Below are 22,617 nucleotides of genomic sequence, written 5' to 3'. Positions count from 1 at the left end.
TGAAAGCCCCCTGCTCACTCACAGCTAAGGTCATAGTAGAGTTAGAATAATATTAGCTCTCATTTGTGACTTGAACCCAAGACCACCACCATATCGCACACAGATGTAATCATTTTCCAAACTGAGTTTCTTCCAGCTGGCACATCCTGGTTACTTAATCACCTAGAGTGTTTGTTTCAGCACTGGTCTACGTATCAAAGGGTTAAGAGGGTGGCCTAATGGTTAAGGTGTTTGTCTTACAAACACAAGGTGCAGGGTTTGAGCCTCACAAGGGATAATTGGCTATGCTTAAAATGGCTCACAAGGGCAGTTAGCTTAGTACTAATCTATGAAATATGACAAGATTTAATGGTGACAATCTTTTCTGCAAACAGTAAAAAGCAGTATCTGATGTTCTGCTGTCCTTCATATACACTTGCACTTATATCGTAAAATCCTTTTACCTGAGCTTTCTAGTTTGGCTGACACAGTTGTCAGAGTTACGGGGAGCACACTGCTGTTCTGGAGAAAAATTGTGCCTAGGTTTGCTGTTGTTGATGCCTCTGTTGTTCTTCCTGTTTAAAAGAATGGACCGTTTTAGAGAATGGTCATTTTAACAGGAAAGCAATATCTTGATCTAAGGTCTCCTGAACACCATCACATGCATGAGAGGATGACATATCAGGTAGCCCAGCACCTGCAGGACTAAATAATGGTTACATTTCAATAATTGTTGCATTTTTGTTTCTTTTTTAATCTACTTCTGCCATCTAGGATCATGATCACTGAGCCTTGGAAGTGGCCTAATGGGACTATCCTTGCCTCATCCACTTCAGCCATTTTTTAAGATCTCTAGTGGCAGTGTGGTCTGGCTGAAATGTGGCATTGCTGTCCTGAAGGTTTACTATCAAAACTTGGAAACTGCAGAGAATTCCAAGATGGTGGACATCCAGTAAACACCCTCTCCACGAAGATCCTACTTAACTACAATTCATTCTTATCAAAAGCCATCTAAGCCATCAAGAAGAGACAACTATTCAGTAATTAAATGATGTCTGCAACTCTATCTTTACAAGAAAAGGATCCTTAAACTCATTAACTGGGAAAAACTGCTCATCTACTTTTTGTGCAGCTACAGGATCCCTCACCAAGTGTAAAGACAGGCCATGAAACAGATAAACAATACTTGAAAATAAGATCCAGGAGGTGGAAACATCCAAAGATGTCAAAGGAAACAAAAAGCATGGAAACTCAAATCACAAAAACAAAGCTGTCAGCAATAGCCTCTCCTGAAAAAGAAACAATATCCAAGAGGCAGTAAACAACCAGACAACAGCAAGAATGAACTAAACCAAACCAAAAGCCAAAACCCGAATCAAACATTCAAATGAAGGAGCTTAAACAAGCTCTTTTACTACTACAGCAGTACCAAATTTCTCAGAGCAACTATCCAGCTTTGGCAACACTCTCAGCCAAATTGCTGAACGCATGGACCACACTGAAGCAAAAACATACGATAAAGAACATCAGATAGAGAAACTGAAAGACGAGCTTGGTGCCAAAAATGCTAAACTGACAGAAATTCAGCAAAAACTTATAGATTTGGAGGCTAGAAGTCGGCAGAATAATATTCTAGTAAGGGGTTTCCTGAGAAATATGAAGAGAGTCAGCTTATACCAGTTATTAAGCAGATCTTTGCAAATTTACTCCAAAAAGGGGAAAACACCAATGAGATTATTATTGAGAGAGCCAACCGAGAACTATTTATTTATTTTACTTATTTTACATTTGTTGACCGGGTTAGTCTGGCTGGGCATGAACCCTTTTAAAGCAGAGACCCGTGGAGAATAGCTCCAAATTGAGTACAAAAATAACATTCAAGTATAGAGATTATACAGCATGGAGTAACAAAGAAAGTAAGCAATAAAAATATATAAACAAACTATTTACAGTAATTACATTACAATCACAGCAGTGATAAAGGCAGCATTTTACAGTCTAAGCAGTATAATCTGATTAGTTAAAAGTTTTAAACGGAAGCTTAAAACATGTAGCACAGAAGTAAGATTTGAAAAGTGGGTGGAGGTAAGTTGGAGGAGGTTAGGAAAAGCTATAGGAAAGCTATAAAGAAAGAGAGGTGGTTGGAAGTAAGAAGCAGGAGGAAGAAGGGCTAAGGGGAGGGGGCTAGATAAGGATAGAAATTTAATATAGGAAAGTAAGATTTGAAAAGATACAGGAGGTTGATAGTAGAAAAAAAAAGTAGGAATATAAGAATAGCTAGTAGAGGGGGTAAGGGTATAAAAATGAATATATTTTTATGGTGGCTGAGTACAGTGGCAGTGCCAATGATTTTCGAGGGGTCCCTTTAAAGCTGTTTTGAATAATTTTGTGTTGGTTAGGGACTGTACCTTTTGGGGTAGTTTATTCCAGGTCATAGATGGGTGATAGCTATACAGTTTACATCCAGTTTTGGTTTTGGATTATAGATTTGGAGTAAGTTTTGGTTAGAGCTTCTGAGTTGTCTGGAGGGAGAGTAGTAGAAGATGAGTTGTGCAAGTGTTGGACAATATGAAGGCAAGTAAAGGATGGAGTAAATAATGGAGAGTTGAGAGCGTACAAGAAGGTGAGGTAGTTCTAACCAGGTCATTTGTTTAAGTCAGATGCAGTGATGGGATCTGTAGTTTTGATTTGCTGCAAATTGAGCTATCTTATTGTAGGTGGTTTCAAGCTTGGCAAGAAGGGTAGAGTCAAGATTAGTAAGGATCAGGGAGCCATACATAAGACTGGGTAGGAGGTATGCTTGTGAGAGTGTGCGACTACAAGACAAATCTATGTTAACATATTGAACTATCAAGATACACAGAAAATACTTACGGTGGCCAAAAAACAAAAACAGGTGATCTGGAATGGGTATAAGTCACCCTAGCAAAAGATCTCCCACTAGCAAGCAAGCAAACATGACAAAGCCTCTCACCTTGTTGTGCAGATTTAATCAAGCAGAAAATAAAATTCCAAATGCGATATTCAAATACACTTGTCTTCTTTAATAATGATGTTAGAATTGCAGCAGATTCACCTAAAGAAGCTAAGACGGCATTCATTAAGGTCTTTTGTAAAGCTCAAGAATAACTCCTCCGAAGAAGAAATTCCTTACCTGATAGTGATGTTATTATTACTTTCCTTCCATATCCCTTCATCATAAGAAGGACAATTCCAGTAAAGGTAGTCCAAAAGAAACCGGAAATATACCCACTGATAAGGTTTAAACAGATAGGAACCAATATCTTGGAAGTGGTACACAGTACAGGTGCTATAGCAACTTCCTGCTCCAACATCAAATATTGCCCTGCCACGTATCATTATCATTCTAGCGAAGCAGCAATGAAGTAGAAAAGATTCTACAGGCAAGATCCTTCAGAGTTGTGGACTTAAAGTAAAGGTAATCGCTGTTTCTGCTTTAATCATATTCTCCACCAAAATTTATGCTTAAGCCAAAAAGCCTTTCAAATTGCTACCATTTCACTACATAGAAGGAATCAATGTGAAAACCGCGTCACCATAAAAAACAAAAAACTTATGATTTTTCGGCTCCAATTTACGTCTTTAAAATAGTTAACTTCTATTCAGCCTCAAATACCCCTGTCTAAAGTATATAACATGATTTACTAGAAACTCTGAAAGCTGAAATATACAGGTATTTTGGACATTCACTGCAATGAAAGTCTTTGGTGTGACAACAGTTTTAATACTGAATGTGCTCCTGCAATATGAGGGTCATGAAGCTTGCTTGTGTCATCTGTCAGGATTCTGTCACAAACCTGAATAGTGTTGTATGACTGACTGCCTTAAGAGACAGTGCTCTTTTCAGACAGTTAAAAAGAAAAAAATGATGTGTACCTGATAATAGACTAGAAACTCTGTAGCATTTTGTGTGTGTCATAACTGTGTTTTTTATTTTTCTTTTTCTTTTGCCTCTCAGGTCTGATGTGAATGCTAATAATAGCAGAGACAGACAATAGGTATAAGACATTCTGTCTGTTAATATAATTATCCACAACAAAAATTATTGCTTCCGCATTAAGTTATAGATTTCCGAAATGCTTTATAAATAATTGCTGTGAGGATGCAGGGAGTAGAGGTGGCAAAGGTGGATGAGGTTAAATACTTGGGATCAACAGTTCAGAGTAATGGTGAGTGTGGAAGAGAGGTGAAGAAGAGAGTACAGGCAGGATGGAGTGGGCGGAGAAGAGTGTCAGGAGTGATTTGTGACAGACGTTTACCAGTAAGAGTGAAAGGGAAGGTCTACAAGAGGGCAGTAAGATCAGCTATGTTATATGGGTTGGAGACATTGGTATTGACAAAAAGGCAGGAGTCAGAGCTTGACGTGGCAGAGTTGAAGATGTTAAGATTTGCACTGGGTGTGATGAGGATGGACAGGATTAGGAATAAGTATATTAGAGGGTCAGCCCAGGTTGGAAGGTTTGGAGACAAAGCCAGAGAGGCAAGATTACATTGGTTTGGACATCTGCTGAGGAGGGATGCAGAGTATATTGGGAAAAAGATGCTAAGGATGCAGCTGCCAGATAACAGGAAAAGAGGAAGGCCTAAGATAAGGTTTATGGATGTAGTGAGAGAGGACATGCAGGTGGTTGGTGTGACAGAGCAAGATACAGAGAACAGGAAGAGATGGAAAAGTGGATCTGCTGTGGCGACCCCTAACGGGAGCAGCCGAAAGAAGACGAAGAAGAAGAAGAAGAATAGAGGTAGTAAATAATTGCCACATGATCAGTCAAGATACCCCTAAGATCATGCATCTCTGGGAGCTAAATATCAGATATTAATATAATAATAATTTAAATATCGAAACCTAACAGCAACAGACATGAATGATAGCTACATTACTAAGAAAAAATTACTACCTGTCTTGACCTCTATTCTCTCATCGGATATCAGCAGATGTTTATATGGGGTTATTAGAATAGTAATAGAATAATTGAATTCTCACTTTGGCAGTTACTGTTTTTTTAGGATCAAGGGAAAGTTATCCTTCTACCTTGATAACGCGTATAACTAGGAGATAGTGGATTCATCATGTAGGGATATAGGATGATGTACCTTGGGGTTATCATTTTAATGTATAATAGTTCTAGTTGGGATTTTGAGTTTAATTGGCTATGTTTTTCAAGTTTTAAAGGTTACATTCCCAAATTAGTAAAACGAGTAATAATTCTGGTTTATTCTGTAACCTTCCTTCTGAAGGCTCTTTCAGGTATGGAGTTTAAGTGGGTAGACACAGGGTTAGTATTGAAAGAGCCAAGTGCTACTAAACTAAGAACTCTATATGATGTACTAACTGTTAAAGCATCTCGCGCTTATAGGGGTAAAGTTTCTAAAGTTAAACTGGTAATAACTAGAGTGAATCTAAAAGATAATGTAAAGAGTTAATTCATGGAATGTGAGAGGACTACAAGACAAAAATAAAAAGAAACTATTGATGCATCTAATATCTAAATCAGAGGCGAACATTCACTTTATACAATAAACTCATATGTTGCAGAAGGATTGGGAGGGAGACATGAATAGGAAGTGGATAAAATCTATAATTGCAGCAGGGGATATGAATAACTCCAAAGGGGTTGCTATTATAATCAAGAAATCATTAAGAGTCGATCATAGAATATAAATCCGAAGTTAATGGTAGATGGTGTTATCTCACGGCCTCAAATCATATTTCCAACAAACCAGCATTATTTCTGAATGTGTACAGCCTGTGCTCAGGGCAACAAAACTTTATTTTGGAAATACACAATCTGCTTTGTAAATTCCCGAATTACTTCCAAATAATAGGAGGGGACTGTAATGCAGTTATAGATCCAGTATTTGATCATACTAGCAAGTCTAATGCATACAATTTTCAAGTGTCAGTTACACTAGCTGATCTTATCTCTGACTTTTGCCTTTTAGATCTTATTTCTTTTGGAGACGGAATAGATAAAAATAACATCTACACATATTATTCTAAATGCCATAACTCTTGGTCATGATTAGATTTCATTTTAATTTCAGAGGCACTAACAAGAGGGGAAATAAAGTATTGTACGGAAACTAGATTTTTATCAGACCATTCACAGATCTCACTGAAAATAAATTTATCTGGCAATACATCAAAGAAACATAACAGATGTAACTGGTCTTTAAACAGCAATTTACTCACAAAATTGGATGTGATAAAGGAAACAACAGAAATACTATCAGAACTAGACAAAGATATAATGTCCACTGATATTCCATATGCTGTTCAATGGGCAGCATGTAAAGCGGTGTTTAGAGGTATACTACTCCAAAAATCTTCCTATTACAAAAAAATTAATGAAAGAAAAGGAGAGTACATTAACTATTAAACTAAAGGAACTATATAGGAAATGTCAGATAGCACAAAGCCCAGACTTAGAGAAACAAATTAATAAACTACAAAAATAATTATTTGACCTACATCAAGTAAATTATTCACTACAAGAACTAAAATCAATAGCTAAATACTCTGAGTGGGCACAAGTTCCATCTAGAACTCTGGCAAGAATAACCGAAAAGAAACGAGAAGCCTCTAGGATAAATCTACTTCAGTATCAGGATGAAATATTCAAGCCAGATGTACACATTATAGAAATATTCCAACAAATCTACACAGGGATATATGAAACAAATGCCCATCAGAGCACTAGCTTTGAGATTGAGGGGTTTTTAACCAATCTTACATTTCTTAGGATTAACAAAGAACAAGCAACACTCCTTATAGCCCCATTTGAACAACAGGAAGTAGCTGAGGTCATTAAAAACCTAAAAATCGGTAAGGCCCCGGGTCCAGATGGATACACAGCAGAATTTTATAAAACATATAAACAGAAACTCTCGTTCATTCTTTTGAAAGTATTTAACTACATTAAGATAAATAGTATAACATAACTGATCTTTATATAAACAACTCAAAAACAAATTTCATTCCTAAAAACAATCTGGATAGATCAAACCCTCATAACTGTAGACCGATCTCTTTGATTAATGTTGACATTAAAATCCTGACCACACTTCTAGTGAATAGACTTAAGAAAATCATGCCTTTCATTACATCTCCAGAACAATCCAGTTTCATGTGCAATAGAAATACATTGGACAATACTTTGACTCTGGACTCTAGGATCCAACTTATCAAAAAAGAAAGAAACCCGTGGTATACACTAGTTTTAGATGCTTGTAAAGCATTTGATAGAGCAAACTGGAAGTTTCTATTTTCTTCCCTATCCAAATTTAATATCCCAAAGGAATTTATCAATCTAATTGAAACCTTATACAACAAAGCACAAACTCACCTTTATATTAAGAAAATCCTATCTAGCCCTATTAAGCTAGCAAATGGAACAAGACAGGGTTGTCTACTTTCACCTTACCTATTTAACCTATACATAGAGCCCCTCTTTCTACATATATCACAAAGAACCTTTTACTCAAATCCTCAAATCTTGAATTCTAAAATAATGATATCTGCATTTGCAGATGATATGAATATTTATTTTGAATCCCCAAACACAGACCTAAGGAAAATTGTGTCATCGGTAAATGCATTCTCAAAAGTCTCAAACTATCAGGTAAACCAAAAGAAATTCCACATATTTCCCATCAGTCCTCTTAATCATAGAGAAAATTATTTTCCAGACTCCCCCTACAAAACTGTATGCTCTATTAAACATCTAGGGATATATTTTCATTTATCCATGATACAAAATAACCTAATTAAAATATGGACTAATATCACTCAGGACCTACATAGATGGAGATAACTGAAATTATCAATGATGTCTGAAGCAGAAATTATTAGAATTAATATATTACAAAGACAACTATATCACTTCAACACATCAGTCTCTGTCATTCTAAATAATTTCTTTCAGAAAATTAACAAAGAACTTGCCAAATTCATATGGTTTCCCAAATCAGTAAGAATAAGTCATCAAAATGTGTCTACCCAAAAGAGAAAGGGGAACTAAATCTACCCGATCTTCAGCTTTACCATAAATTGCTAGTGCCATTAGACTATCACTACTCTCCAATTTCTCTGTCAAACCAGAAGACCGGTCTCCGATCTGGGTAAAAATTTGGCACCAATATGTAGCCAGATGCAATATAAACCCCAAATCCCTTCCTTACATAGTTCCAGCAAATCTTAGGAGTCTCAAGATTAATAGCATCATAAAGCAGATAATAAAAAGCTTCCAGGAGTTGATAAAATCCCTGAAACTAGAAAAGACACTACCCTCCTCAAACCTATTCATTTAAATCCAAACATCAAATTAAACAACAAGATGTTAAACCTAACAGACTATCCACTGATTAAGGATCTCACTGTTTGGGATATACATAAGCACAAAGAGAAAACATTGCAAGAGATGTGACTAGCTCTTAAACTGAATAAAAATACACTATTATATTATGTCAGATTAGGCAGATAACACTTTCATTTTTCAAGGATTTGTTTATAAATAGAAATGAAGTAACCAGGCTGATAGACATCACTGGAAGCTGAGCTAGTAGGAATAAAACACTTTCTAATACATACAAACTGATTAGTGCAATCAGGTATAAAAATTCTCTATTTTACTCTTACTGGGACCAGAAGGGTTGCATATTTACAGAAGAGCAGAAACTGAAAGCAACTGACTCTACTATTAACCTATCTCCATTCAAACAAACTTGTGTGTGTGTGTGTGTGTGTGTGTGTGTGTGTGTGTGTGTGTGTGTGTGTGTGTGTATATATATATATATATATATATATATACACACACACACTCAATCACCGGCATGTACACGCTGTCCTTTTCCTAGAGCTGACCGCCTGCATGTATTATGGTTTTGTAAATATTCTCAGAATCTGTGGGGTTCTCTTAAGGTGCGACTAGAAAAAATGGGATATCATAAATCAACCCTATCATGGGAATTTGCTGTTCTTTGCATCACTGACTTGAAACTCCCTAAGTTACAATATCATATTATAATTACTCTTTGTTCATTGATCAAGCTATATATAACCAGAAATTGGTTGTATTGTACCAAACTCTCATTGAATGAATTTAGGAAGATGGCAACATCATATATATCCTCTCAAAAACTTATTATTAGGAATGTTAAAAAAATGAGCCTATTATCAGAAATTTTGGAAACTTATCTTTGACCACATATTAGGGGATTAAATAGAGTGATGTAATATTGAAAAAACTCAACTGGTGCTTAGAGTGTAACAAAGCCCATTACATCATAATGGCATCAGTTTGTACGTTAATCTAGCTAGATGAGGTAATTTTGAATCCACGTTATGATATTCATTTCCTTATATCGATGTTTAGTAGCTCTTTTTGTAGATATTGTATATAGACATTATATTTGCCTTAGTAGTATTGAGACTTATGTGTAACCATTATTGTATTTCTACTGTGTGATTTATCCTGGTCTGTATTTGGTGCACTATGGAAATAAAAATTACTATTGGAAAAAAAAAACTTGGAAACTGCATTGGTCGACCGGCATATGGTCGACTTGCAGTTTCCAAGTTGGCAGAATGTCAACCCAAAACCGATCGACTGCTCTACAGCAAATTGATTGCGTAAGTCTATTATTTTTATTTATTTAATTTTGGTTTACATTTGTTGACTGCATTAGTCTGAGTGAGCTGAAGTAGCCCTTTTTCAGTGGAGGCTTGGGGAGAAAAGCTCCACAGTTTTACAATTTGTTATACAGAAATATTAGAATGAACAGCATCAGAAGGTTACAATGTATAATACAATGTAAGTAGAGTTATACAGAAATAATAGCGAAAAAAACATTTTGCACAAAAAGCACTATGCAATACAAAAACGTTTTTGATAAACAGCAAATATTGCAAAATATATATAGTTATTTCATGAAATATGAAATATCAGAAGAGGATGTTTAGCATGGACAAGCAGAGTGATATTTTATAGATTTTAATAGTTAAAAAGATTTGTAGTTTTGGTTATTGCATAAGAATTGGAGGCAGAAGGGATCTTCCAGATTGAGTAAGGTAGGAGTCTATAAGAGGACAAGTAAAGCAGTATCTTAGATGATAGAAAGATGGTTCAAGGAGAACATTGTGCAGGGAGTTCATGCTTCAGTGAGGAACAAGGAATTAGCCCATTTGCTCACTGTAGTGCGATCTCAGAGTTGGTATATTTAATGTGCAGAGGGTGTAGGGGGTGCAGGGGGGCATAACCCCCCTCTGCAAAATAGTAGACTTAATGTACTGTTGACCGTAGAAGTCAATGCTACATTAATGTGCATGGCAGGAAGTGAGTGATGTCACCTCCTGCTATGTCGAATACATCGAACAACAGTGGTCTTCCTGAGGTACTAGAGCCCTGAGAAATTCCTTGAACTCTTGTTCGTTCTCTCTGTTCAACCTCTATGTCTTCAGCCTAGTCTCTCTTGACTTTGGAGCCTTCTCTAATTGTGGCAACCAGTGGTTTATGCTGTGGGCTGACTGTTTCACTGACGATGACTTTGCAATCATTGTTTCTACACGAGTGCCCTTTCCTTATTAGGATGAAGTCTACCCAAGTTATATATTGGCCACTCTTGTGTGTGAACTTGTGACTGTCTGCCTAGCTGAATTATATGTTAGTAACCATCAAGCCATTGATAACACAGAAATCTAGAATGGCCTCTACTTCTTTATTCCTGCTGCCCCACTCATGTGGACCCAGGCATTCATCATATTCTGTTATGTTCTGTCTGTCCCAATATGTGCATTCAGGGCACCCATTCTCAACTCCAATTCATGTTTCCCTGTTTTATTAGTATGTCCTGCAACTACTGCCTGGTCTCTGTTCTTTTCTGTCACAACCCTGCTGTAGGGCATAGGATGAGATTATGAATACAACCCTATCCTTGCACAGGAGGGTGATCGTCATGAGTCTGTCACTAATTCTGATAATATCCCTCAATGCCTTCTGAAGACTCCCCTTCACCACAATTCCCACAGCATTTCTAGGCTGTTGTTCTCCTGAGTAATAGAATCTAGATCCCAAACCAAGTGGCTTTGCTGCACCACCCTTCCATCTTGTCTCCTGGATACATAGGATGTCCAAGCTCCTCCTTTCAGTCATGTCATCCACTTACAAGCTGTGCTATGTCAGTTAGCTTAAATTCAATGTAACAATCCTTAGTTCAACTCTGGCAAGTTGATTGTTTTTTATGTACACCTTTAACTCAATACAGATAGCTCCAGTAACCCAAGCTGGGCAACTGGACACCATAAGGTAAAGCATCTGCACTTTATAGCAGGCACACATTGACTTATACACCCCTCCCATCATTAGCATGGGTCCTTTTCATATGTCAAATCCTCAACCCACTTATCACCAGCAAACAACCATGCATATTTTTGGTGACATTAGTCAACATAACCAAATCACCTACAGTCAATTTTTACAGCATTGAGTGGCTAGGCCTGACACAACATGCAGTCTGTGATCTGTGTGCTCCTATCTAAAGGATACTACAGAGCACAATTGATGTTCAAAGCAGTTTGTCTATATAACTGTCCCTCTACTGGGCATCATCTAGAGTCTATGCTGCTGCTCACAACTCCATTCTTTCGAGAGAGTGAGGTGGAAACACTCAGCATGTTTTTAGCAAGTGAGAGGCACCCAAGAGAGAGACAGAGGGAGAATGTACAAACTCCATAAAGGCATTGGCTGAAAGTCAGGATAAAAACTTGCACTTTTTGAATGGGAGGCAAAGACCTTCGCCATTATGTCAACTGGTCTCCTTAGCCATGTTATAAACATAATGTACTTTGAAATAGTTTAAAATCTTCATCTGTTTAGGTCAAATAACTCTTTCTCTACCACTTTGTTTCTCTACCACAATGACATTTGGTACTCTTGTTAAAAGCAGTTTAATTTGGAGGATCTGTTTATCACACTCAAGTTAACCAGATATAATATCTACTACAAATGGCATTCAAGAAACTTCAAAGCTTTTGAGAGATATCAGTTCTGAATCATCCTTACATTATACACATCTAGAGCATTTCTCTGGCATTTCCAAACGATGTGAAGATAATCTTTTTACAATGCATATTTCCAGCAAATAGAATGTCCTATGTCCTTGTCACTTTAAATGGTGTAAGGTAGCATGTCTAGAGTGCTACCTCAACCTCCTGTACTAATCCCACACTCCTGACCATTAGAGGTCATTCAAATCAATGTCCTCACTTTTTTCCTATCTTCTCCAGAATTTTATAATTACTAAAACTTCCTTTCTATACTGCAGATTTTTTAAAAGTTATTTCTTCATTTACAATTTCCATTTATCCCAAGGAGCAGAATTAAACTTCTATTGCTTGTTTGCCAACTTTTGTCTTTAGGCAGTCTTCTCTGGTAAAAATCACCTGAAAGGCAATGTTACTTTACCTCAGTGGCATAGCTAGAGTGATGCAAAGGGGGGCAGTTGCCCCAGGTGGAAAGTGTTAGGAGGCATGATTGGCAGATGCAGAACGGTCTTCAGTGCATTACAAGCATTCCAAAATTAATTCCAGCATTGCATTTGTGGAGAGAAGAAAATTGTTTCTTTAGTACTTCATATCTGGCATAAACCGTAGCAGCTGCTTACTGCAAATGCAGCTAGAGTTTTAAAAGCAAAGAAGAGTTTTTTTTCCTCTTCAAGTCTGAGGAAAGAACCTTTTTTGTTTTGCTCCTCAATGTGAGGAGAGATCAGGAAATGGCACCAGCCAGCAGAATAACTAGATACGTCTCTGCTTTAGCTAGTCATTAACTATTTATATCTGCTCCTATCCTTGAGTTACTTTGCTATGGTTGATCCGTACACTAGATTCACTCAGCTATTATTAAATTATTTTGTCCTATCCTAGAGCTGAATTAACAAGTTTTCCTTTACCATGTCCTAGCTTAAAGTAACTTATCTATTATTGCTTTTCATAGTCAGTGAGTACACCTCATTAAATTCAAATACTGGTGGAAGTTTTTTAAACTGACATGTTGAATTACTAGAGGATTTACTGTTCTATTTAACACTATGTTTTATGTTTTACTTAAATTATTTACATAAAAGTGAATGTATTTAAAGACAGGTCTACTACAACTGCCTGAGTCTCAAGTATTTAAGGACCACTGGGTCATTGCCAATGGCTTAAAGGAGAACCGCACCCACAGACTCAAAAAACATGTTTATTTCATCATAGTTTGGTGTTTCCTACATTTTAACACCACTCTGGGACTATTTACAGGTTTTTAAATATTTTTATACATAATGTCTAACTCTGACCACATGGAGTCTGGCATCTTGAAGTAATTCTAATTGTTTAGTCTGCCTCTAGGTATCCCAAAATGCAATGTTCATCACACAGGCCTCTTTCTTCCTAAAGCTCTTGTCACTGGACTGATTTTACATACATACATACATACACTGCTGTCTTTCAGTTAGTCTTAAGTAACATTTTATGCCATTCAATGACTACTTAAAACGCAAACAGTGCAAATGCCAGAGAACAGACTTTCAAAGTGCCGTTTACTGCTGCTTCTTTTTAGGCCGGCTAAACTGCATTTTTTCTGAAGCCTGAATTGTACTACTTTGAGTCATTACCTATCCCTCTTCACACTTAACTTCGCTAGCTGTCAAAGTGCTAAGGATAATTTGAGCTGTTACCTGCTGTGATTGACAGCTCACAGCAGGAGACTTGGCTCATGTACTGTTTCCTTGTTCTAGCCTTTACTCTCTGTATGGATAGGGGAAGGACCAGAGAGCTGTGACATCACAGCATGTGTGGGTTTTTAGAACAGTCATGGTGAAGTCAGTTTGGGTAGGCAACTGGCTAGAAAACTACCTGTATTTACTGGCCTTGATGACATCAATGAATTGGAGACTGCAGCAAGCTTTTCCAGGGTGGGATAAAAGTTTTTTGAAAGTGAAACCACCACAGTACAGTAAGGTACTGTTCTAGTGGAGATAAACAGTCAATTTAAAATATTTTAAATGCTGTATTGTTATTCATACCAGGGACAATAAATAGGGAGAAAAAGTACAAAGAAGTTGAACATTTAATAATATAATCCCATTTTTCCTTTAAATGACTTACAGCTTGCATGGGTAAACTCAACAATGTGTTTTGTTGACATATAGCAGCCATGCAGAGTGAGTGGACCTGCTGAATCTTGCCAGAATATGCAGCCACGTTTGAGAGAAATAAGTGTACCAGTTTTGGAAAAGCAATGAGAGGTAGTGGAGTGCTGCTGAGCATTTTGGGTAAAAAAGAGAATGGAAATTAAGGTTTGGGGAGTGGGGGGGGTTTAGAATCAGAAAGCTGGTGAGGTATTTCAGTTTAGGAAGAGGATGTGGGGATTTATTTTAGGGAGCGATCAAGGACTTTAGGTATGAGAGATAGAGTTTTTGGTTTTTGGAGTGACTGGGACTTTAAGGTTAGGGATGGGGCATTGAATTTTAGGTTTACAAAGTGAATGGATAATTTGTAGTTTTATGGTTAGGGTTAGAAATTGAGGATTCAGGTTAGGACTAGGGTTAGGGACTGGGTTGGAGTTTTAGAGTTAGAGCTAAAACTTTTGTACGACTGTGCAGTTCAGTACAGTTGGGATGTGGGAGGGTAATTATGAAGGATTAGGCTAGTAGATGTTAGGGCACTTTAGAGCATGTGGAATAGAAAAAGTGTGCATTGAGCTACTCACCTGCAAGCATTTGCAGTACACCTTATAAAGACCTAAATAATAAATCTTTTTTTTCTGGCTATAATCTGCAAAAAAAGAAAATATCCGCAGTAACAATTTTCTATATTATGAAGGTAAGCACACATTTTTTTTTCTTTGAGCATTGTCAACCAATCAGGCTCTGTTGATTGACAGCAAATAATTTTGATTTCATGCATGAAACACAGAATAACAAGGGGCTACTCTAGTCCATTCACAAATACATCATCAGTACTTCATTTAGTGATACTTCCAAGGTACCAGTAACAGAAAGTTGAAAATGACTCTCACTTTTAGTTTGGGGTAGGTACAATAAAAAGAATTATAAGTAATAGCTGAAATACATTGGCGACAAAGAATTAAACAGAGATGTAGGTACTAATGGAATTTTAAAAGATAAAAGTAGAATTGATTTTAAACTCTTTTCCATCCTTGACCATAAAACCCCAAAGATAACCTTTGACTCATTCATTTACCTCTGGATGACAGCATGTTAGCTTATTCCTATAGGATCATTTAGAATGGATCGTGTTTTTTTCTAAAAGCCCTAACTCCTGGCTCATGCCTAGTATGCCTTCACTGGAAGACAAGCAGTGGGTACAGTTCCTAAAAGCCCTAAGCCCTGGCTCATGCCTAGTTCACATTCTCTGGAAGACATGCAGTGGGTACAGTTCCTAAAAGCCTTACCTCCTGGCTCATGCCTAGTTCACATTCACTGGAAGACATGCAGTGGGTACAGTTCCTAAAAGCCCTACCTCCTGACACATGCCTAGTTCATATTCTCTGGAATACATGCAGTGGGTACAGTTCCTAAAAGCCCTACCTCCTGGCTCATGCCTAGTTCACATTCACTGGAAAACATGCAGTGGGTACAGTTCCTAAAAGCCCTACCTCCTGGCATATGCCTATTTCATATTCTCTGGAAAATATGCAGTGGGTTACACTGATGCTGCTGTTCACTTCTACATGCTGTATAGATCAGCAGATATCCAAACTCCTTAGACTGGGCACATTTGCACAGTTCCTAGGTCTCCACTGCGGCAACACATGTACATACATGTGCCCAGGCATGCGCCTCTCCCATTTCCAAGGAGAATTAAGCCCACAGAAGGCAATGATTCTTGTCCCCTCCTGCCTGTTGCAACAGGTATCCAAGCCACTAATCAATCTGGGGTTACCTGGGTCACCACCATGACTTATTTTTTCTATGTAATTGGAGCTATGGATATTAATTTTAGAGATTTATTTAAGAAAAAATACAGTAACCTTTATTCACTAATAAAAATAATGATGCTTTCACATGTAGGCAATATGAAGAATGCAGGTATATAAAAAAAAGCTATCATTATTATGGTAAAGTGAATGGCATGACTTATGAGGGCTGATTGTCATTTTATGTCCTCTTTTAAGAATGTATTATATATTGTTAATTTGTTATACATGCCTTTTTCTGTGGATTACAAGAGCATTTAGTAACTGAATATATGAGCTCATTAGTAATGTTTTATATAAATGTTCTACATCTGAACTGCATTTTTAAAAGTTCTACATTTATGTGATAGACCGTGCATTTCTGGATAAAAAGCCATTCACCTAGAGTAGAGTTTAGAGAGAAAGGGTTATAAATCTACAAAAGGCAAGTCTAGCGAAATGCTTACTGTTCACTGGGTTTTGTCAATGCTTTAAACTTGAAAAGCATTTGAGTGGCAGATCATCAAAACATTAAACAATGACTGGCATTGCAATTTTACTCCTTTTATCATTCTTCTGTTTCTCATCGCTGTCAGTATTTTCACTCAGGTCTAGTTGTGATCACGTGACTCTCTTTTAGGACATTATTGTAACATGTCCATCAGTCTGTTGAAGTCCTATGTTAGGGATAAAATGCTCATTTGCTTTACTTAATACTAAAGCATTATACTTTTACTTTTGCAATTTGCACCTTTTGTTTCTAATAACAAATCAAGGTGACTTATTTCAGTCAAAGCTGGTGGTAATCTTTACAGGTATTAAAATTCTCCTGTTACTTCATTATACAACTCGCCTTCGAGATGCCTGATTATGCAATGCGCTTACTCTGTTACTGTTACATCATGAGAGTCGTGTTGCATTTTTAAGAAAATTGATGTGTGCATCCTTGAAGATAAAGCAAATAAGCTTGAAAAATTATTGTTAGCTGGTCAAAAAGAAGGACAAAAAGACAATGTTTGTTTTAAAAATGTGATACATCAGAATTAAATTTTACTGAAGAATATAACTACACTATAGCCTATGTTTCTTCCCTGTAACTAATAATACACTACTTATATTTTATGATTTTCTCATGAATTGTGCAAATGAGATACCCATCAAAACTTGCCAGTCGGCAAATGGTGAAACTTGAGAAATGTCATTTGGTCACCAATTCCCTATGATTTTTCCAGATATATTTGTGATTAGAACAGCCATGGCTGTAGAAGGTGATGGTAGCACTCCATTAAGAGCACAGAGATAGTGTGAGACATTGTCCAGGATTTTTATGCTCATTCTCATTAAGTAATAAAAGCTGAGACTTGTAGTGGAGCGCTATACTGGTTCCAAGTATAACATTGATTTTAGGAATTTACCATTGATTTGAGCAATATATCATAAGGTGAATTTAATGGGTGGCCACGGTGGTGCAGTGGTTAGGATTGCCGCCTCACAGCAAGAGGTTCTCCAGTTCAATCCCCGGCTGGGGTGCCTTCTGTCTTGGTCTGCATGTCCTCCTGTGGGTCGCGGGGTTTCCTCCGGGTGCGTGCTTCCTCCCACATCCCAAAGACATGCTGCAGGTGGATTGGACACTCTAAATTGGCCCTAGGTGTGCGTGTGAGTGTGCCTTCTGTGGAAGGTTGGGCGCCGGGCTGGCAACTCGACACTGTAAAACTCCACTGCCAATCAATGTGCGGACAAGATGATCTGCTGTGGTGACCCCTAACCGGGAAATGCCGAAAGAAGAAGAAGATCATAAGGTGAATTTAATAGTTGCACTGTTACACCTTCCATGTCACTATCTTGTACTAATCTGATGTGTACATTGTTAATGCAATAGGGGTAAGACTGTGATTCCCTAATTATTACATGTTGTGTACCAATGCTCATTTTTTAAGTCTTCCACAGTGTGCCTTAAATTACCTTAAACTGTGTGTCTTCTTACATATTTAACAAGTTCACTGTAGTGCCACTTGATACTGCACTTGTTTATAAAGTGTTAGTTAGACAGGCAGTGTTCAAATCCAGTGAAGTCTTAGTTATAGCTGTTTGACAAACAATTCACACCTTGTAGTACATACTTACAATACATATAAGGAATGATGGTAAGCATAGTATGTGTATGTAGCAGACTGTCATTGAGTTGTACATTTATTAATACAGTAGGTAATGTGTTTTGACTCCCTGATTGTTATATGTTAATTACCACTTACCATTTTTCAGTTTTCCACAGTGATGTAACCTTTCCTTGAAATCACTGTTTTCCAAGTTTTTCTGTGGCTTCATTTGTTTATGCAATGGTCTTGAGACTAATTGAGAGGCATACAACATGGAAGCTGACCTTACAGCAGACTGATGAACAATCATTGTCATGTGCAAACAATGTACCATGCAACTATAAAGTAAGGCAAACATGATATATGTATGTGACAGCTTCCATGGCTCACTATACTCTGTAATGATGTCTAGAGTGTCACACAGGTTTTAATCCACTGTTGGTTGGCATGTTGTTTTCCACTGTTCAGTTTTCAGTCTTCAAAATTGTTCTGACATTTTATTAAATTGTTTGCATTCAGGCTGCTTCAGTATATGTTCTTCTGTAGAACTACTTGCTAATTCCCAGGTTTAGAGAATATTCTTGTCAAAGTCAGAGGTAAAAAAACAATGTAGATGTATTTTTGTTGTCCTACTAACATATTTTACTGTCAACCACTCTATGAGTTCTGGCATGCTTGTTAATACACTGAGGTGGAGTATTTATCCCTAAAAAAGGGCAATGATTTGAACCCAGGTAGGTGCATCATTGTTGTATTGCTATTATATGTACCTTTCCCCTGAAATGTGTTTAACATTCCCCATTTTCGTTGAGTTCTTCTGCAGCATGCTATTATATTGTGCTGCAAAAGAAAGGTAGAAGCTCAAACCTATGAAGGTATATTTTTCCTTGTCCTGCTATTGTATGTTCTGTTTTCCTGAAATGCATTTTAGTTACTTTTTAACCAGCATTTCTGCAATGTGTTATGTTAATATACTGGTCTAAGGCATATGCAGGGGTTCAATTACATTCATATATGTTTCTCTTTTATCATGTGTTCAAGTCCCCTGACAATAAATATTCCTATCATAAATGTGCACATTATATGGATGATGTTGGCACATTCTAAAGTAATGTATTTCTGGATTCTTCTGCCATTGACTGAGGTAGGAAGTTGGGAGATATGGACTCCTATCCCACCTCCAACCTACTTATTCAGTATTAGCTCATCTTGTGATAAATCTGATGCCTTACCTTTTCATCTAAATCTGTCATATACTCCAGTTTCCAAGCTATGCTATGCTATGGTGAAAAGTTGATAGCTACACCATACACATACTAAAATTGAGCATATACTTCAGTATGACCTTGCAGTAATCATATAATTCATGATGCAGCGGACAGCATTGTTGATGGTCAGTAGTACTAAATAGGACAAGGCAAGTATCATACAGCAACTGGACAAGTAAAATCCTTGGTTACAGTCAAGGTGTCCCACAGGGCTCTCTACTAGACCCTTACTTGTTTAGATTGTATCTTTCAGACCTTACTTTTTCATCTGAGGAGTTTTACTGTCTATATGCTGACAACCTGAAATTGGATAAACTGATTACATGTGTTACAGATAAGGCATGTCTGCAAAATAACTTGTCTAAATTGATCATTTGGGCACAGGAGAATAATATGCTGATAAATACATCAAAAACTAAGCATATGAGATTTGGGAGACATAAAGTAAAAGGTGAATAATACAGCACACAATGATTGAAACTGCAGACTCATTTAATGACCTGGGTTTATGGGTAGATTCAGCTATGAGTTTTTCTAATCATATCAATCAATTTGGTTAATGATAGTTAGAGCACTATAGGTTGCATAAAAAGATTTACAATGTCTAGGAAATCAACAATGATGAAGTCATTATTTGTTAGTTACATTAGACCCAAACATTAATATGGAATAACAATATGGAAACTCTATAAGAAAACAATCATGAGTAAACTAGAAAGAGTACAGCAGAGCTATACCAAGGGCATCCATGGATTTGAAAATTTAAGTTATTATGAAAGACTAAAATATTTGAACTTATACAGTGTCTCTTACAGATATCTAAGCAGAGATTGTATTCAGGAATATAGGGCATTTAGAAACAACTACCTTTGGGAATATTTGGGGTTATCAAAAAGTACCAGAGAATCATCAGACAACACGTGTAGAACATTCTATAATAATGAGAAGTGTACTAATTGGCTCTCTGACAGAATAGTTGATGCATGGAACTGACTACCTAATTACATTAAAACAAGTACTAGTTTAGATATTTTTAAGAACAGCCTGGACACTTATTATGGGGACAAGTGTTTTGGTATATTGGCAAGCTAGAAGGACATTAATGCCTGTGCTTGAAACATTTGTATGTATGTATGTATGTATGTATGTCCTATGGCAAAAATTGGCACATGCTAATCAGTTATGCAAATGAGCTAAGCTTTGCTGCACACTCCCTTCTGAAATTAAAGTACAGATACAGCTGTTCTTCAAAGACCTTTGATAACTCAATGTACTTATACAATGATTTTTTTTCTGGGTCACTAGTTAACACACTGGCTAGGGATTTCATATCTTTGGGGGTTGTATTTTTTTTAATAACTTTTCTTTTCTTTTTACAGATTGGAAATGTGGATGTGCTCTATCTTGCAAAGATGTATGTGCTTGCAAATGAACTGTTATGAAACATTCAATTGTGCACATTTTGGCTTCAATTCCCTTGAGGGCTATTTTGTATTTTTTTCTTTTTGCCATCCATCTGCACATTTTCTACATTTCCTTGATATATGTGTTTTATTATTTATTACCCCTTGTACTCTAACTGCTGCTGTGGGGGTCTATATTATAACATCGAAGTCTTAAAACTTTGAATTTTATATCGAACCATTTAGATCGAAAGACTATAACATCGAACACTCAGAATGGCAAATTTTTTCCCGGGGAAAACATTCGCTGTTCCGACAAACATACACACAACACAAGTACACCAAAATAAATAATCCACACACATACACAAAACCTTACACTAAACTATACATACACTTCTAGCTATCCACTTACCTTAACCCAACCCTAACCCTAAGGTTCGTAACTACCGCACACTCACCTTACCCACTAGCTAACCCTAAAGTCCCTATCGCACACTCACCTTACCTGTTCCCTAACCCTAAAGTCCCTATCGCACACTCACCTTACCCACTCCCTAACCCTAAGGTCCTTATTGCACACTCATCTTACCTGCTCCCTAACCCTAAGGTCCCTATCGCACACTCACCTTACCCGCTCCCTAACCCTAAGGTCCCTAACTATCACACAGTCACCTTAACCCAATCTGTTCGCACACTTACCTTAACCCAGTACTTAACCTTTGCTCCACAGTCGAGGAAACAGCAAAGCTGCAGAAATGGCCCACTGAATACTTTCCCTAGGAAAGTATTCGATATTCTGCAGCTTCTCTATTTTCAGCATTCGGTGCATGGAGTTCGATATTATAACATTCAAAGTTTTAAGACTTCGATGTTATAATATAGACCTGCTGCTGTGGCTCCCCTGGTTAGTAAACTGTAGGTATACTGTCCTGGATAGACTCCAATCAGGGTAGCACATTCTTTTTTAATGACATTCAGTGTCATACAGGATCCTCATCATGCATATGGCATTGAATGATTATTACTCATATTTCCTTTCCCTAAGCTCTCTGTTATTCTTCTCTATAGAAAGAATCTTCTCAGAATGTACATATTGCTGCATATACTACATATTCATTAGATGCAAAATAAACATTCTATATGTTATCTTACTCGCCACACAAAAGCTTAACATTTAGCCATATATCTACAATTATTGCAGGGCATACACTTGCATACCCTCACATTTTTGGAATTTTTAACTATCCTATTTCAATGCTGGTCATTAAGCTGAGTAACATTTTTACCCTTTTATTAATACAACTGGGCTTATCCCCTAGTACATGAAGTGCTTCTGTATGTGCAGTTAATATTTTCCACTTACTATTTATAATTCTATTTATTGTCCCACTATCAACAGAATATGTCATTGTCATTGTTCCTATCTAGTCCATTGTACTACTTGTTTATTTATTGCCCCTTTTCTCCAGAACTTCATATACTGTCTGCTCCACAATCTTACCAGGGTATCCTCTAACCTTAAACCTTTCATATGAATATAGACCTACTTCATCAACCTCATTATCATCTCAGGTGAACTCGGACAAATTTATCAGTTGTGTCTTAAGTAAAATGTTCTTGATGTGCTGGATGCATGCTGTTATAATTCAACATGGTATCACTTGCAGAATCCTTATTACTAATCTTAGAAATTAAAGATTTTTTTCCAATTTGCTTCATACCCCTGGATAGCTATAAAAGTATTACCTTTGTGGTCATAATTGCATTGGACATTTACAAGAAAAGGGTGCTTAAAGTCATAAAATATATAATCTATAGCTCTGCAATAACCTTTGATAGCATAAAAATATTCATACTCAACCAAAATCCTTCTTCCCAACATGCCATAGCC

At 37.0% G+C, this 22,617-nt stretch overlaps 1 protein-coding gene across 1 annotated transcript in view; it reads right to left on the bottom strand.

Moving 5' to 3' along the window:
• LOC122801342 (fibrillin-2-like) overlaps window positions 1-22,617 on the bottom strand; it is a 662,974-nt gene that overhangs the window by 540,072 nt on the left and 100,285 nt on the right. Inside the window, exon 9 of the mRNA XM_044070882.1 lies at window positions 444-554. Within this exon, the coding sequence (XP_043926817.1) occupies window positions 444-554 (111 nt within the window). The remainder of the gene's footprint in view (window positions 1-443; window positions 555-22,617) is intronic.

Source organism: Protopterus annectens, chromosome 4.part1, assembly GCF_019279795.1.
Source record: "Protopterus annectens isolate FY-2018-M chromosome 4.part1, PAN1.0, whole genome shotgun sequence".
Classification (NCBI taxonomy): domain Eukaryota; kingdom Metazoa; phylum Chordata; order Ceratodontiformes; family Protopteridae; genus Protopterus; species Protopterus annectens.
This window is presented reverse-complemented; position numbering and strand designations above follow the sequence as displayed.